This window comes from Neocloeon triangulifer, unplaced genomic scaffold, assembly GCF_031216515.1.
Source record: "Neocloeon triangulifer isolate White Clay Creek 2 clone unplaced genomic scaffold, ASM3121651v1 ptg000022l, whole genome shotgun sequence".
Taxonomy (NCBI): Eukaryota; Metazoa; Arthropoda; class Insecta; order Ephemeroptera; family Baetidae; genus Neocloeon; species Neocloeon triangulifer.
Window position 1 is genome coordinate 6,966,135 of NW_026775562.1, and position 17,006 is coordinate 6,983,140.

Below are 17,006 nucleotides of genomic sequence, written 5' to 3' on the forward strand. Positions count from 1 at the left end.
ACACCCTACGTGCCCTGCTCGGCATTCTTTGATCTGGTTTGAAGGCCCGCGTCATCCGGTGGAGCGACGCGTCCCTCTCGCTGCTTCAGCTAGAAGCCACCACCTATCTGGTGAGCAACACCAACTGACAACACAAAGTCCACCTCAGCTTGTCACTTCAAGTTTGAGAGGTTTGAGCGCGCCAACAACTCCAACATTTATCACAAGGTACACGAACCCCAATTCAAGCTTCAGATTCAGATTCAGATAATTTTTATTCCATATAGATCAACATAGTACAGAAATAATCTGAAATTAATCAAAAGTCCAAAACCAAAAATCAATTTAATTTTTTCATTAAAAACTTAATAATTATTTTTAAAATTTGAAGAATTTAATGTTACAATTAGACAAAGTTACATCAATAATGTTTAAGTATGTTATGCAAAAGAAATATAGGGTAATTAAAAGCCAGACCTTCCCAGCCCACCCTCTAACGTGTAACTTGCCCACGGCCATACAATATGGATGGGGCCCAGGTTCATTCAATCTCACAATTTTTAGCAAAATCTTTGAAAGTGGTGGTGCCATTTCTTCCCAACAATTCAATGTTTTTCTCCCATAACAACTTATTGTTGTTTATTCTACTCAAGTCATACATGAAAAAATAGAATTGGAAAAAAATGAGCAGAAAGGGTATCACAACTAGCTGAGGTCTGCTAAAACGCCCGACATCAAAAGAGATCGGCCACTTTTCTTTCAATGCAATTTATTTAGACCCGTTTATGAATGCTTGGCAGTGAATTGGCCTCGATTTGTGGTTCAAAATGCTATATTTCTTATTTAGATTGATGAAATTTTAAATTAAAAAATTAGAGCATTATTTTTTTAAGGATTTCAAGACTTAAAAAAAATATCAAATAAATTTTTGGAGAAAAATCGCCTACATAATAATATATGGACAAGAATTTTGAAAGAGAAGTTGTTCAGAATAATAAGTAACAATCAGAAGTGAAGATCACATCTAAGTGTCCACTAAAGAAGCTAAGATATTTGCAATTTTGATTTGATTGAATGCCAAACTTTTTGCAAAAAAGTAGAATCCAAACTTTTCAAATCATGGCCAGAGAATCAATGATATAATTTAATAACAAAAATCATTGTTCACAATGATTTCACAATTTCGGCCCCAATTTGCGGTCAAATATTTGTGAAGTCCTTTTTAACAACGTGGACCAAAAGAACCCATTAATAATAATATTTTAAGAACGAGGTTAACTTTCACGAAAGTGTTGATCACTCTGCCTGAAGAGTCCCTACCAGCTATTTGCCTTTGCGTTTCAGCGTAGAAAATGGAGAGCCGGTTCTTGAACTGCTCCTAGAGTTGAAATGTTGGTGTGCATAGAGGAGCACTCCAACATCTCGATGTCCTGCTTCCATTGCGATGTTCAGGGCTGTGCTCCCATCCTTAAATCATGATCAATATTTATTGCATTAGACATATATTGTACATGAAGTTCAAAATAGTTTTCAATTGCAAAACATTAATAAAATATTATAATAATAAATTTTGCCTATTTCATAATAAGTCACGAAGCTAAAAATTGAATTTTCATAAATACTGATATGATTATTTTTACACTGGAAAAAAATATTTTAGATACATTTCAATGATGAATGTCTAATTTGCCAAATTTCTCTATTAGGGGCCAATCCTTCAATGTGGGGTGCCACGCAGGGAATCCGTAAGTCATGATCGGCTTGGCGAGAGAGATACACATTTTTTAAGCTGTATTTTAGTGTCATATTCCAAAGATTATTTCTGTAAATATAATTATTTATACTGAATAAATCTTATCTGAATCTGAATTCTTTTGACGCGGGGGATGCAGCCGCGCAGGTTTCGGGCAGCGAAGCAAAGAGATTGGGCCACCTTGCTGTACACAATGTCCGTGTGGACTGCACTTTTCCGCGTTAAGGCTCATTCCGCTGTTCAACCAACACACATCAATGTGGCACAAATCTTCTTGCAATTCATCGGCGTACTGAACCAGGGTGCTGTTGCCCCTGACCTCAGTGAGGTCAGTCACGAAAAAGTTGAACCAGAACACTACCCTGAATTACTCCGGACGAAACCTCGCAGGGCGCGGATTGCGCACCGTTGAAAGAAACAAACTGAGTTCGGCCGGCGAAAAAAAATTTCCACCCACGTGAACTTTGATGACATAGTATGGGCGAGCTTTGAGAGGCGGCGCAGTTTTTCAGCAGCACTGTCGGCACACCGTCGGGGCCCACGGCTGCGTTTGCTTTTTTTCCTGCAGTTCAGATTCAGATAATATTTATTCCGTATAGATCAACATGTGTACAGATATAATTTTACAGCTTGCTTAGACAATTTAAAATACAGTTCACAAAATTTTTATTCATGCACGTCATAGAACATTTTGTAATAAAATATTAATTCCAATTACATCTAAAACACTTGAAAACTATCAATGTTTTTTATTAGTTCAGGAAAATAATTGAAAGTTCTTGGAATCATAGTACTTCGATTTTGGTGCACTTTGCATTCAGATTTTTTAAGGAACAATTCAGGATACTTAAGTGCTGTCTCACTTTTTATAATTCATTACTTATGATTGTTTTAAAATGTGGCGTGAGGCCGTGGCTTAAAAATTGTCAGGCCACGGTTCGTTCTAATCCAGCTGCGGGTACATACTGAATTTGGCAAACAATTTTCTATGAATTAGTCCTACCAACCTAAGCCAAGCAATCTGGAATATACTTGATATGTTCCGCTACAAAAAAAAAAAACGGTAAGCAAATGTGCTCATCAGATAATATGAGTATCAGCCAATCTGCCTTAACAATAAAACTTTTTTAAAATTAATATTTTTTTTTTAATTGTTTATCCCTCTTGGGAAAGGAAAAAGGAACCAGCGCTAGCAGACACGCCTGCTAAATCGCAAGGGCCGATAACTCGGGTTCTCCCCTTTTGGGGCCGATAACGCGGTAGCCTTGCGCCCACTGGGCCGGGGAGAAACAAGCATAGGATGGGTTTGGTTGCTGGGAATTTCTAGGATGAGCTAGGAAGGTGAGCAGCAGTGGCCTATAAATGAGAACTATGCCTGGAATGACTGATGGAAACCGCAGAAAACACGCGCGCGTGAGAAATATCCATCACTTTGCACTTTTTCGCGTTAAGGCTGACCCCAGCCAGGATAGAACCCAAGGCCTCCAGATTATCAGCCAAGCGCAACAACCACTGTGCCACACAGTCGGTTTTTTAATCTGATATAGCCAATTTTGAGAGGCCCTGGGGGACACGTTGAGCTGTAGTAAGCGTTCAATTGGAGTCATTTCCCCTTTTTTTAAATATGAAAAATATATTGTAAATTAATTACATGATCAGTGATGCTCGCATCTATATCCTGAGAAAGCAGCAGTTTGACCATGTCGATATGACCATGCTCGGCAGCACACATTAGGGCAGTGCTACCGTCATCATCTTGAATGTTGACGTCAGCCTCGGCTGACAGCAGCATGCTGGCCATCGAGTACTTTCCGTGAGAGGCGGCCAACATCAGAGCAGTTTGGCCATGCTAAAATTAACATTAGTTTTGATAAAAATTTAAATAATTAGCAAACTTGTTTAGCACGGATGTTGACGTCAGCCAGTTGAAAGAGTCTCTGCACGACCTGGCTATCAGTTTCAGATTGTACCTCGGCCAAAGATACAAGCATCACACTTGTGTAGCCAGCCTGGTTGAACTGGTTGATGTTGCACACCTTTGAGTCCAACAGGATGGACACGACGTCAAAGTTTCCATTAGAAACTGCATAATGCATTGCAGTGTTCCCCTGCAAAGTAGCAAAATTAGGGCTTTGGAATTGTGAGGGGCTTACAAAAGCATATGTGAGTCAACGATTTAAACAGATCTTGAAAATTATGATATTCCTAATATTCACGGATAAATTTTTAATAATCACATCCTTTCTGGTTTTTTCAAGACATGTTTTAGCTTCACAAAAAGGAGGCAGAGCGACCGATGCGGGGAATTTCTGAATATTTTAATTTTATTATTATTTATTCTACTTAAGTCATTCAATGAGCAGAAAGGGTATCGCAACTAGGTCTGCAAAAACGGCCACACTATATTAAAAAAAGAATCACAAAAACTTTAAAAATGATTTTTTAAATAAAGTTGAACCCAAAAATAAAAATAATTAATTGGGTAGTGCCTTCTGTACCACCAATAAAGAGCACAGGCCGACAAGACTTTGTCTTGGCCTGACCCCAAAAAAAAAAAAAAAAAAAAAAAAAAAAAAAAAATACAGCTGCCACAAATACTTGACCGACCGGACGCAGGCGGTCAAATTGCGTGACATGGACGGCAAGCTGAAGACATTTGTGTACTCTGAGGAGAGTTTACTAAATGGGGGACTCCATTTGGCTTTGACGTTTCCATTGGTGACATAGCGATCCACGTAGCCGTCGGATTGCTTTTAAATTATGCGAATGATTTGTCGATTCGCTTGGAGCCTTGATACAAAACTTTTGAAAATAGTTTGAGCCGTTTTGTTCATGGCCATAAATTTTATACAAAAGCAGAGTTTTCATCTTATCGATGAATTGTAATATATTTGTTTTTTAATTCAAGTTCAAGTTTATTTAGTTAAGATTTAAGCTAAATTATACATTTTACCAGTTAAGCTTTTGCAAAACAAGTACAAAACGAGATTATACTAATTATTTAGAGCGAAAAATTCGCCCATGTCATGTGTGCTATTTCAAGGCAAAATCCGCTTCTTTGCTTGTCGCGCTTGTATAATAATTTGCCTGTATCTATTCGATTGGAGTTGAGATTCCCTCAGTTTGTGGGCTTGTTAAAAAAGTTTGTTGGTTCTCACAAGTATATATATACTGAGGAGGAATATGTAAATTACAAAAATAACTTGTAAATATTATGTTAATTTCTTTTTTCCCCTGCTGTATATTTCATTTGACAAAATTGTAATGGGTGGGTCGCACGGGAGACATTACATGTGATTACATTGCATAACAATAATACAACTGATTTTCTGGCACATTTCGCTTAACCTTTTTCACACGCTCATCATCATTACTACAACATTTTATATTTTTAGGAATAATAATGTAAACGAAAACAATAATAATAATGATATAATAATAATAATTTTCAAAATCATCTTTGAGAGAATTTTTCAAGATCCTTGGTCTACACACAAAAAGCCACCAACCGACAATTATTGTCAAAATCGGTTGTCTTGGGGTCAAGAGTCAGTTAAAATAAAATAAAAAGTGCCAAATAAATATACTCACACTATCGTCGGTCATGTTCACTATATGCTCTAAAAGTTCACTGGAATAGTCCTCAAAACTGTCCAAATAGTCTTCGACGTTTAAGGGATTTGCTAATGATGAACTTGATATCTGTAAAAAAAAAAACGATAAAAACTAATAAAATTATTGAATTAATTAAATAATCATACCTGGAACCATTCCCTCTGGATGATATTGACTGCTGCTTTGAGCTGGGTGGGCAACTCACTGTGAGGTGACCTTTTCAGTGAATCACTCATCACTTTCATCGCTCCTCTCATTTCTTTACTTGGCTCCACCCTACAATAATGCAATTTAAAGTGGATATCAACTGCTCAGGTTCGCAAAATCGTTATTTAGAGCTGTTAGTATGGACCTTATGGATCATTGTGATAACCAGAAATTTTGGGGTCACCGTGTAAATTTTTGAGAAAATCGCATTTGAATTTAACATGGGTCGCTTATGTACAATTTTCACAATTAAGCATTTAAGCTTCCTTGTTCCTTGTTACACTAATGAACCAAGGTATCTTTTGATAGTGGTATCAAAGTTTGTAATTGAAAGGACCCTTGCAAAAGGTAAAAAAGTAAATTTTTCTGCCCCTTGAAAATATGCAACCAGAACAAAAATCCGAGATGGTCAAAAGATGTATTTTTACGTCAATCTATAAATTTAAAAAAAATTTGGTTTAGCCATGAAGATTACTAAAAAAAATTGTCTTGGAATGACTGAAATACAATAATCGGGACCTTTTCTGAGTTAGTGACATTTTAAAAATATTTTAGTCCCTATTGATGAGCTTTGATGCATCCTATCCGAAACTGATGATTTTAATAAAATTTTGGAGGTTGTTGATATGTTGATATCCACTTTAAATTAATATATTTTTGTTGAAACAAAACCAACTTTTTTCTATTCTTCTTTTGTGTGGAAATTATGTACAGTTGGTCCGCAGAGGAACTGAGGTTTTGGTTTCCCTCCTCATCGGAACGATTGTCTGTGCTTGTTGAGGAAACAAGTTCTCTGCTTCTCTCTGGACCTGCCAGCTTGACCTCTACATTTGTAGACGCACTGAAAAAATATCAATTAGTAAAAGGTAGTAAATATTTATAATTTTTATTATTATCGCTTTTATAGTATTATGGCGGGATGTCACAAAAGTACAAAATTTTTGTAGTACCTACAACTAAGAAAAAGTAATTTTTTCTCTTATTAAATACAGAATTAGAAATATAGAGTAACATATTGTGATGAACACAAATATTTTTTATTTTACTTGCCCTCCTTTATCCATGTTCCTTCCCCGCTTTGATATAATTGTATTTCTTTTGTTCTGTTATTCAATTCTTTTGTATTCCCTTTTGTCATGTGACGAAATAAAAGTCTCTTTCCAGCCCCGGCAAAAAATTGAATTGAATTAACAAGGTATGTTAGTGGAACTACAATAAAAGCAGATTTTTTTTCAACACTTCTGTGGAAATTCCATCCCAGGCAAAAACGATCTCTTATTTGGCAAACCGCCAACTTCATGCATGGAGGCTTGTAAATTTGTGCGTAAATACCCTCAGTATTTTGTGAAAACGCGAGATGTGCATGCCTATGAGACGCGCGAGAAGTTTGAGTTGTACGTGCCGGTCCAGATCGAATGGAGAATAAATAAATAAATTAACATATAAAAATTATGAAATCGCTAAGACATTTAGAAATTAAAGGTATCATTATAAATTTGGCAACCCGCAGTTCATACGAGTGTGGTGAACTGGATTATTTAAAACTGATTGCTGGAATCGGGACTTGGGATGGGTCCAGAAATTTCATTTTGGGTACTCACGGGAACGGGACCTGACTTGGGAAATTTTTTGACAAAAAAAATCGGGTACGGGACGGGAAAATTTTCAAGAAATGGTCCCGTCAAACACACACCGTGATCAAGTAGTTGCAAAACTGAGAATTTCTACGAACCTTTTTGCCAGGACGCATTATGGGCCAGTGGAAATGAGCCACCACGCATAACTTTTTGTATTGATTTGTTTACAAGGGATGAAGGGAAAGTGACAAGTGGTGGGCCGCGCAGATGAGGGTGCGCCGTAGATTGCCAGCGGGGAAACAGAGGGACGTTAATCTAACACGAATGCTCAGTCCACTTCAAATTGTGCGCAAGATGTAAGCCCAAAAATTTTGTCACAACCAATTCAGTCAAAATTTTGCTGTAAAGACGAATTGGAGACGTACTATATATGTCTAATGCAATAAATTTTCCTCTGATCTAATCTATTATTAATGGGGGGAGATTCAATAGACTTAGCTCTCCTGGGATAAAAGATATCCCGGGATAAATCCAAAGGGATAAAATTTAAACCACCGTCCCGGGTTAAATATTTTTTATCCCGCCTTCAATTTTTGTCCCCAAGTCAAAGGGGATAACTTTTCTTAGCCCCCTCAACGGGACAAACATTTGACTCGCGCTAAAATCAAATCAGCTGGTTATTAAAAGATTCTCAACATGCTCGCGAACTTTTTAAATTTTGGCCAATTGTAACGAACAAAAAACTTTCTCAAATCAGAAGTTTTTGAGGTTCATGGAAAAGAGGGCAAAATTGAAATCCAAAGCTGGCACAAAAATCTATATCCAATATAATTTGAAATTGCTTAATTTATTTTTTTTTTTTGCTCAGAAACATTTAAAGATCTCTTCATCAAAGCGAAAATATACTAGAAATTGTAAGATAATAAACTTTAAAAGAGCAAAAATTCGCTGTCACTGCTCAAATGAGCCATTTGAAGAAAAAAAATGAACTCATATTCGTCTTATCTGATTTTTACTGAATAGAATTAAATAAATAAGCAATAAATTATCTACTGACCTGACGGACTCTGACCCATTCTCAGGAATTGTCTGGCTGGTGACGTCAGAAATGATTTTGGTATAAGTATCCTGGCGGTTGAAAGGCTTCTTGGCTGCAGAAGGGTTCTGTCCTTTCGTACGAGCTATCCTCGGAATCTGAGATGGCTGATTTGTTCCTGGAGACCTTGGACTGGACGACGGCAACGTGGAAACAGATTCAAATTTTTCGGTTGCAGTTATTCTTTCAGCGCAAGTTTTGCACTGAGCCGGAACTGCGAGTTCTGACCGAATGACCGGTGGTTCAATCATAACAGACACGCTCTTGTCTTTTGTAAATACCTAGTTTTATGCATAAACCAAAATATTATTTATGAGGTAAGTAAAACCTTGCAGTTTACAGAGGAGTCGCCTTTCTGAATATGGGTAGTGTTTCTTTCAAAGTTTTCCAAAATGATGAGGTCGGAGGTGTCTGTCAGTTTGTTAGCCACAGGTCTCTGCTTTTGCCTGACACTGAAGTGGTCTGAGGACTTGCTGCGCACCATAGTCTGGGGTACCAAATGGTCTGGTGTTGTAATTAGAGCAGTAGTGCAAACCCCAACATTCTTTTTCGACACATTGCACAAATCACAGTGGAGGATCTGCATACTGTGGTCAGAGACACCAACATTCTTCATCTTCACCCGAGTCAGGACACTCACATCCGACATCCGTGGCTTCGCCATAACAGATTTGTCAACCTGTTTCAAATTAAGCACCTATATTACTTTTTTGGAGGGACGGTCAGGTCAAGACAAACTCCAGTTGCATTTTTTTAATTGTTTGTCCCTCTTTGGGAATGGCACCAGCGGTAGCAGACAGGCCTGCTAAATCGCAAGGGCCGATAACTCGGATTCTCCCCCCTTTCGGGGCCGATAACACGGTGACCTTGGGACCCACTGGGCCGGGGAGAAAGGAGCATAGGATGAGTTTGATTGTTGGGAATTGGGAATTTCAAGGATGAGGAAGGTGAGCGGCTGCGGCCTATGAATGAGTACTATGCCGGCATTTGCCTTCAATGTCTGATGTAAACCGCAGATAACACCAGACTGCATAGCCGAAATTGCAGACGAAATGCCTGCAATTTCTCCTGAATCTGCCTGTCGTAGTGAATAATGCACCTCCTATGATTTTCTGAAGTCTTGTGAACTAACCGGCCAGAAACAGAATTTTTTCAAGCTCTGACCCCGTGATAGAACCCAAGGCCTTCAGATTATCAGCCAAGCGCACTAACCACTGTGCCACACAGTCATTTATCCACAAATTTTAGATAAAAAGCGGATAGAATGTGGATAGTAGCAACTGGGGAATAGTCTTAAAGGCCGTTTAAAATCAATGCATTCCTACTTTAAGTTTAGCCCTGAGAGCCTCCTCCCCTCGTTTTATTTTCTTTTCATGACTCTCGAGCATTTCCTCCAGTTGGCTTTCAGTGTATAGCTGCTGCATTTTTAAATCAGTGAGTGTGTCACAATCCTTCACCTTGGCATAGCGAGTGTTGGTGCTTTTGTTCACCAGCTTTATGGAAACCTTGTCACACTCAGGGGCAATGAACTGTGGCTTAAGGGTGTCCATGGACAACCTACAAGGTTTCTTTGCGACAGGAGGTGACACTAGAATAGGCTTAGATTCAATGGAAGTCTTCACCATGTCAACCTGGGTGCTGGTAGAGCGAAGTTTTGGGTACTGATGTGAAACTCCGACATCCCGTGTGAAGATAGTGCTGTCGAAGCTCACGTCCGAATTATTGAGTAAGTTTGTAGCTAGAAATAAGTAGTTAATAAGAACGTTATTTTACTCTTTGATACACTAACTTTTTTGTTTTAACTCATTGTTAGCAAGCTTGAAGTTTGCACTGACCAAAGAATTGGCCAAATTATTCTTCTCAGCCTCTACTGCTTTAAGTTGAAGCAACAGAACCCTCTTTTCGTCTTTCAAAATATTCACCTCATTCTGTAATTGAAAATAAAAATGTCATGTGACAAAGATGAAACAGAAAATAGTAATATCAAAAATATAAAAGGCTTATAGGGTCACAGGATGTGTGGAATGTGTACCACTTGTACCAGCGGAATGTGACTTGGCCGACTTTTTAGGTCCACACATTGACCTAAATGACATTAAATGCTCTGGTTTGATTCTTCCATCTCATGGAGCAATGAAGGGGATCGAAGTTGTTGTTAATGCAAATATTTGTTAAGTTTGCACATAATAAAAAAAAAAATAACTAATTTTTCTACCGTTCAAACTGAACGCACGTTCTTCCCTGAGAGCGGGCAGAAAATTTACGAAGCAGACGGGGCGGAGAGAGGACAACAACGAGAAGTCGTCGTGCTCCTGATAAACGATCTATTTTGCTTTCCTTCAGATATACATTTTTAATTGACGGTTTATCATTTTTCATATATAATTATGCAATGCTGATTTTGCTACTTTTTTACTATGTAAACCAAAAAGAATTAACAGACATTTTACTATACTGTCAATACAGCCTATTTTCTTCCTTTTTTTGTCTAGAACAAGGATGGACAAAATCGCTAAAGCGATCTGATCGCACCATTTTTTGTACAGATGATCGCGATCGCAACAGTAAAAGGTGGTCGATCGCAGGCGATAATCTTTATTGCGATTGCAAATGAGTGGATTACGACGGAGACATGTAATAACAAAGAGATGTAATAACACTTTTATAACACAATAAAAGAGAAAAAATAATAATAATTTTAATGCTTAATCTCAAAGAATTTAATATTAAATCTGAAAGAAAACTATCAATTACAGGTAATTGTAAAGAAAAATTTCTTAAAAAACTTTTTATTTAATAAGTTCATTTTTGTTCCGACTCTACGTTCTGAAACCAGAATTGATAAAAAACCGTTTGGAAATGTGTTATTTCAAAAATATATTTGATCGCAAATAATCAAAACGTTTTTTATCGCGATCGCAATCGCACAATTTTTTATTTTCAAGATCGCGATCGCAAAATTTAAGATCGCGTCCATCCTTGGTCTAGAATGAACAGCAATAATAATTATGTCCAATATTTTGCTACTCTCTTATCGTACGTATTTGAACATGTTTGGTATTATTTGGTCCATTTTCACTTCCCAACCAACCTGAACAGTAGGGGACGACTTTCTAGCAGTTTGGTAGGGCTTACATGGGACCCCCAACCCCCTTGAGACCATTGCCCCTTGCCCCGGCCTTGCCACGAAGGGCTTAGAATGAAACGAGCAATTCTTTCATCTTATGCATTCCATGCTTATAATATATTGAACCCTGAAATTTTACCCGAAGAAGTGGAATATGTTTTAGATTCTCCTCCATCTCTTTCATTTTTTCTAAACTCTTAGCCACTTTTTCTCTAACAACCTGAAAATTTAAAATTTACTTTATTAGGACGAATACATTAAAATAATATTACTTGAAGTGCCCCAGTGCTGATGCCCGAGACTGAGCTGCTTATGCTGATTGTGTCACACTCTTGACTTCTATGAGAGGCACGCTCATAAAAATTAGTTATAATGTCTAAAGGCATATCATCACTTGAGCAGCTCGAAAGGGAAGACACTGAAGGTGAATGATGCAATGGGACTTCAGGAATATTGTCTGCAGGCAAGGGATAGATAAATAAGTAATTAGCTCTGATTTTGTTCATGTTTGATAAAGACTTTCAAGTCAAAAATTCACCTTCAACTGTATGTAAAAGCTCTGTAACATCAGCCAGTGAAATGTTCTTATTGGTCATTTGATAAGTCTCTTCAAAATCCAATACAGCCTTGTTTAGTGCGTCTCGGCAAGAAACTGAAAAAGTTTTCTTTTCTTCTCTGGCCATATTTGTGAGTTTTTCTGCCACAGTTCTTTCCTCCAGTTTATCAGCCAGTTTGTTTTCACACTCAACCTTATGTATCAATTAAAAAAAAAGAACTTTTTAAACTTATTCTAACCTGCTGCTCAAGTTGCCAGACAACAGGACTGGTGATGCCCAGCAGAACCTCCATGGACTGACGCTGCCGCCTGCGTTCTCTTAATGTGCTGCTTGGTGCGGCTGTTTTAGAGTCCATAACCTCGCAGAAGCGAACAAAGTCTAGGTCGATGTGATACCCATAAGGGCAGCACTCACACTTTTTTTTAGTCTTCTTTGCTACTGTTGGTGGTGGTAGAAAAGGAGGCGTCTGACTCCACAACGTCTGATCCATTTCAGAGGTGCACTCAACCATCATTCTTAAACAAAAGCACCATAATTTTTAAATGTAAATAATTATTACATATTTGCAAGTACTTCAAGACATAAAGTAAAAATTTTATTTTTTTGCAACTAAAAGAATAAAAATATTATTTTTAAAGATCGCTACTCATATTGGTTTCCAGCTGCAATGGAACATTTAACGCCTGGTGCGGTAACCTTGAATGCCAATAAATGCAAAGCTAGGAAGTGAAGAACTCGGGCTTTTTCGTTTAAAAAATTTTTATTCAAAAACAAGACAGCTCTACCAGTTTTGATTACAGTCTGCAACCTTATTTCATGATCAAGAAAAATACGAGTGAACGTGCCGGCACACCGCTCGTGCGGCAGAAAAAAATAGCGAACATTTCGCTGGTTTCCTGCAATTTTTGCTACCAAATTGGACATTCTTGTAACATTAATGTACGAAAAACTTCTTATTTATTGTGCTTAAATTTACCTTGTAATTAATTATTTTAATTTTGCAACTTATAAAATTATTGGGGGAGATTCAATAGACTTAGCTCTCCCGGGATAAATCCAAAGGGATTAAATTTAAACCACTGTCCCAGGTTGAATATTTTTATATCGCCTTCAATTTTTTGTTCCCAAGTCAATGGGGATAACTTTTCTTAGCCTCCTCAACGGGACAAACATTTGACCCGCGCTAAAATCAAATCAGCTGGTAATTAAAAGATTCTCAACATGCTCGCGAACTTTTTAAATTTTGCCAATTGTAACGAAAAAAAAAACTTTCTCAAATCAGAATTTTTGTATTTCGAGTACTGCGATTCTGGTGCACCTTGCTTTCAGCATTTTTTAGGAGAACAATTCAGGATACTTTTTGTAAAATTTAACACATTCAAAGGCGTACACTGAGGAGGCTGGCAGGATCTGAGTGAAATTATTCAAAAAGTGGTCGGCAAGACTCGACAGGTGTCAATGCCTTCCAGTATCTTTTACCTGCCATCGCACGGATAACTCTCTTTTGAGCAATGAAAACCTTTTCCAACATAGGCGACCCACCCCAAATTACAATTGAGTATAGTGATTCCTTCTTTATGAAGAGATTATAATTTTATATTTCAATCCATCCCAAAATAAATGTTATATATTTTGTCAAAATTTTTAAGCAGAAATAAATATTTTTTACATTTATATATTAAAATATAATGCGTAAAAATAATTATCGCTATCTCCATGCAGATGTTATGCAATTTTCATCAAGATCAATTTTCATTTGTATTGGATTTTGTGAACACTAAAAAAATATACGTAAAGTACCCATAGTTGCAGTTTGCATCTTGGCGCCATCTCAGAAGATTTAGGACGAATGGTATTCAAATTCAATTCATTTATTTAACTTGCAAGTCAAACAAGAAATGGAAAAGTCTAGTTTGGGGAGAGAATTGCCTGCCTTGAGCTCTAGTAAACAACAACTAAATAGGCCCAATTACAATTAGGAAGCAAGTTAATATAATTATGTAGATAAGCAACAATAATAATCAATCACTTATTGTAATGAGATATTAGTTATGTTTGATATATTTTACTTAGAAACAATGACTTGTTGTAAAGGCTAAAGACAAATAGGAGATGACTGTATAACAATTTTCTAGGATGGACGCGATCTCAAATTTTTGCGATTGCGATCTTGAAAATCAAAAATTGGGCGACTGCGACTGCGATAGAGTATTTTAGTTTAGAATTTGGATTTATTTTAGATTTTTCCCTGACTCAAAAACGGGCGGAAAAACGAATGGCGTGGTCAAAATCAAGATCCCTTCAGCCGTTTTGGAGATATTGGCGTCTTAAAATCGAGTTCTTGGTACTTCCTCCTTTGAATTTACCCGTCGCTGCAACAATCGAAAATAAGAGACTGTCGAGAGCGGATTTGGCTGATCCCGACTTGGGTCACGTTAGGTCGTCAAAAGTAAATGAAAAATTAATCAAAGTGAATAAAATTTTGGAAAATAAAAGTTAAAGAGTTGCTTGACACGGCCCTTTAAATTAAATTATTTAATTTTCAGGTACACCTGAGATATAGAAGGGTTTGCTAAGAGTAGTGCCATTTGATAAATAATTTTTTTACAAACAAAAACTTAATGGGAAAGTTGTAGCCAAAGACATGTTCTTTCTTTTTTGCATTGAAAAATTTTGCGTCAAAATTTTTATTATCCCTGAAAAAATAAAATAAATTTGAAATTTATATTTTTAAACAAGAAATAAATTTTTTAGATTTTTTCTGAGATAGCCAATCGATTCAGCATGTATTCATTAGTCTATGACTAAATTTTCATCAAAAAATTCGCAGCCGTTAATAAATTATAGCTTAAAGTCCAAGGACACCTCTTTTGGCTGTTTTCAATAACACGACTTATCCGAGTATTTTGAGGATTATTTATTAACGGCTGAGACTTTTCTGATGAAAATTTAGTCATAGACTAATGAATACATGCTGAATCGATTGGCTATCTCAGAAAAAATCTAAAAAATTTATTTCTTGTTTAAAAATATAAATTTCAAATTTATTTTATTTTTTCAGGGATAATAAAAATTTTGACGCAAAATTTTTCAATGCAAAAAAGAAAGAACATGTCTTTGGCTACAACTTTCCCATTAAGTTTTTGTTTGTAAAAAAATTATTTATCAAATGGCACTACTCTTAGCAAACCCTTCTATATCTCAGGTGTACCTGAAAATTAAATAATTTAATTTAAAGGGCCGTGTCAAGCAACTCTTTAACTTTTATTTTCCAAAATTTTATTCACTTTGATTAATTTTTCATTTACTTTTGACGACCTAACGTGACCCAAGTCGGGATCAGCCAAATCCGCTCTCGACAGTCTCTTATTTTCGATTGTTGCAGCGACGGGTAAATTCAAAGGAGGAAGTACCAAGAACTCGATTTTCAGACGCCAATATCTCCAAAACGGCTGAAGGGATCTTGATTTTGACCACGCCATTCGTTTTTCCGCCCGTTTTTGAGTCAGGGAAAAATCTAAAATAAATCCAAATTCTAAACTAAAATACTCTATCATGAAATTGAAAAATCGTGCGATCGCGATCAAAAACGTTGCGATCAAATATTTTTTTTTTTAATACATTCCCGAACGGTTTTTTATCAATTCTGATTTCAGAACGAGGTGTCGGAACAAAAATGAACTCCGTAAATAATGAAAAGCCTTAGTTTTTTCAACTCATCGATGAATTGTAATATTTTTCTTTTTTTTTTAATCTTCCCTTCAATTTATTTTGTACAATGTTGCAAATGGGGCGCGTTACAGTGAGTCACTACATCGTGGCGACGCTTCATAAGTCAATAATAATAATAATAATTACCTGAAATTGAAATTTTTTTCTTCCAGATTTAGCATTAAATTCGCCCAGATTAAGCATAAAAATTGCTTTCCTCGATCGCAAAAAGATTGCCTGCGATCAACCACCTTTTGCGATCATCTTTTCAAAAATTGGTGCGATCGCGATCAGATCGCGACCGCAATCGCGGATCGCTTTTGCGATTTTGTTCGTCCTCTAATGCAATAAACTTTTAATCAAATATTTTTGTTTAAATTATTATGTAAAAGTGGTCAGAAGTCTCTTAACTTTCACTGGCAATGCTAGAACAAGGTTAAGAAGAGAAAATTATACTAACTTTTGGGAAGACTGCAGTGGAAATTTAATCTGATAGGAGGCAGTCCTCATTCACATCGTCTCCGGCCTATTAGATTTATTTATCCTCACATTCACGCAGTCGCCGACTCGCTAATTTTGACCTATAGAACAGATGCACAATGTATGAAAATCAAACAGGTGTCAAAATTACCTATGATGAAAACGTTATGCAAGCAAGCAACATTACTGAAACAGAGACAATGGGAGAAAAGGAGGGCGTCAGCCGCGTCAAGAACGAAACGACGAACTAAAAAGGTTGTAACTTCTTGAGTTCGTACCCTTCGTGTTGCTCCACCTCCGCATACTCTTCCTTCTGCCTTTGCAATCTGCATCTTCTTTTACGTTTTGAAACGTTGTCCGCAGACAAGGAGGCGGGCTGCGGTCCAAACTTTTAAGCACTTCACCTAGTGTAGATCCGCCCCCTTTAGTGTGAAAAGGATGCGGACCCTGCGGACTACGCGCCCTAAATCCAAGGAGGTTTTAGTGTTTAGGGCATAGTGCGCGAGGTTTGGATTAGTGTGTCCAACGGGAACGGGAATTTGCAGGAGTCCCGGGAATTCCCGAGAAAATTGCCTCCCGGGAGCGATTTAGTACCCATTTTGTCAAGGCAGGAGTGAACCGGGAAAATTTTCTCGGGAGCGGGAATTTCCGGGAGCAAAATTATGAAAAACCTTCAGCAAAATTAACTGTTTTTTACAATTTTCTTTTTTTCAATTTTTCGCTAGAAAAAACCCTGTTTTATACTCCAAAAAATTCGAATTTTCGCTATAAAAAAGGTAAAAAAAACTTGTTCTTACTTATATTTGAAATTTTCATTATAAAAATTAAAAATAGTAATAACCGGGACTCCCGGGAAATTTTTTTCGGGAACGGGAATTCCCGGGAGATATTGGACACAGAACTC

The 17,006-nt window shown here is 37.0% G+C and overlaps 1 protein-coding gene across 4 annotated transcripts; it reads right to left on the minus strand.

Moving 5' to 3' along the window:
* Positions 1-222: 222 nt before the first annotated feature.
* Positions 223-16,536, minus strand: LOC132204282 (uncharacterized). 4 transcript variants are annotated; one of them, XM_059632684.1, is made up of 16 exons: positions 16,381-16,536; positions 16,083-16,203; positions 12,150-12,426; positions 11,893-12,103; positions 11,627-11,811; positions 11,494-11,574; positions 10,017-10,155; positions 9,553-9,965; positions 8,568-8,906; positions 8,189-8,508; positions 6,231-6,395; positions 5,494-5,623; positions 5,324-5,434; positions 3,628-3,840; positions 3,384-3,581; positions 223-1,446 (listed from the first exon to the last, which is right to left on the minus strand). In XM_059632684.1, exons 2-16 carry the CDS (start codon positions 16,130-16,132, stop codon positions 1,303-1,305), a joined length of 2,976 nt encoding a protein of 991 aa, XP_059488667.1. In that variant the 5' UTR covers positions 16,133-16,203; positions 16,381-16,536; the 3' UTR covers positions 223-1,302. The 4 variants fall into 4 exon arrangements, with proteins under 4 accessions (XP_059488667.1, XP_059488668.1, XP_059488669.1 ...); XM_059632685.1 differs by having other exon boundaries at positions 16,254-16,393; XM_059632686.1 differs by lacking the exon at positions 16,381-16,536 and adding an exon at positions 16,365-16,378.
* Between the last annotated feature and the right edge of the window lie 470 nt (positions 16,537-17,006).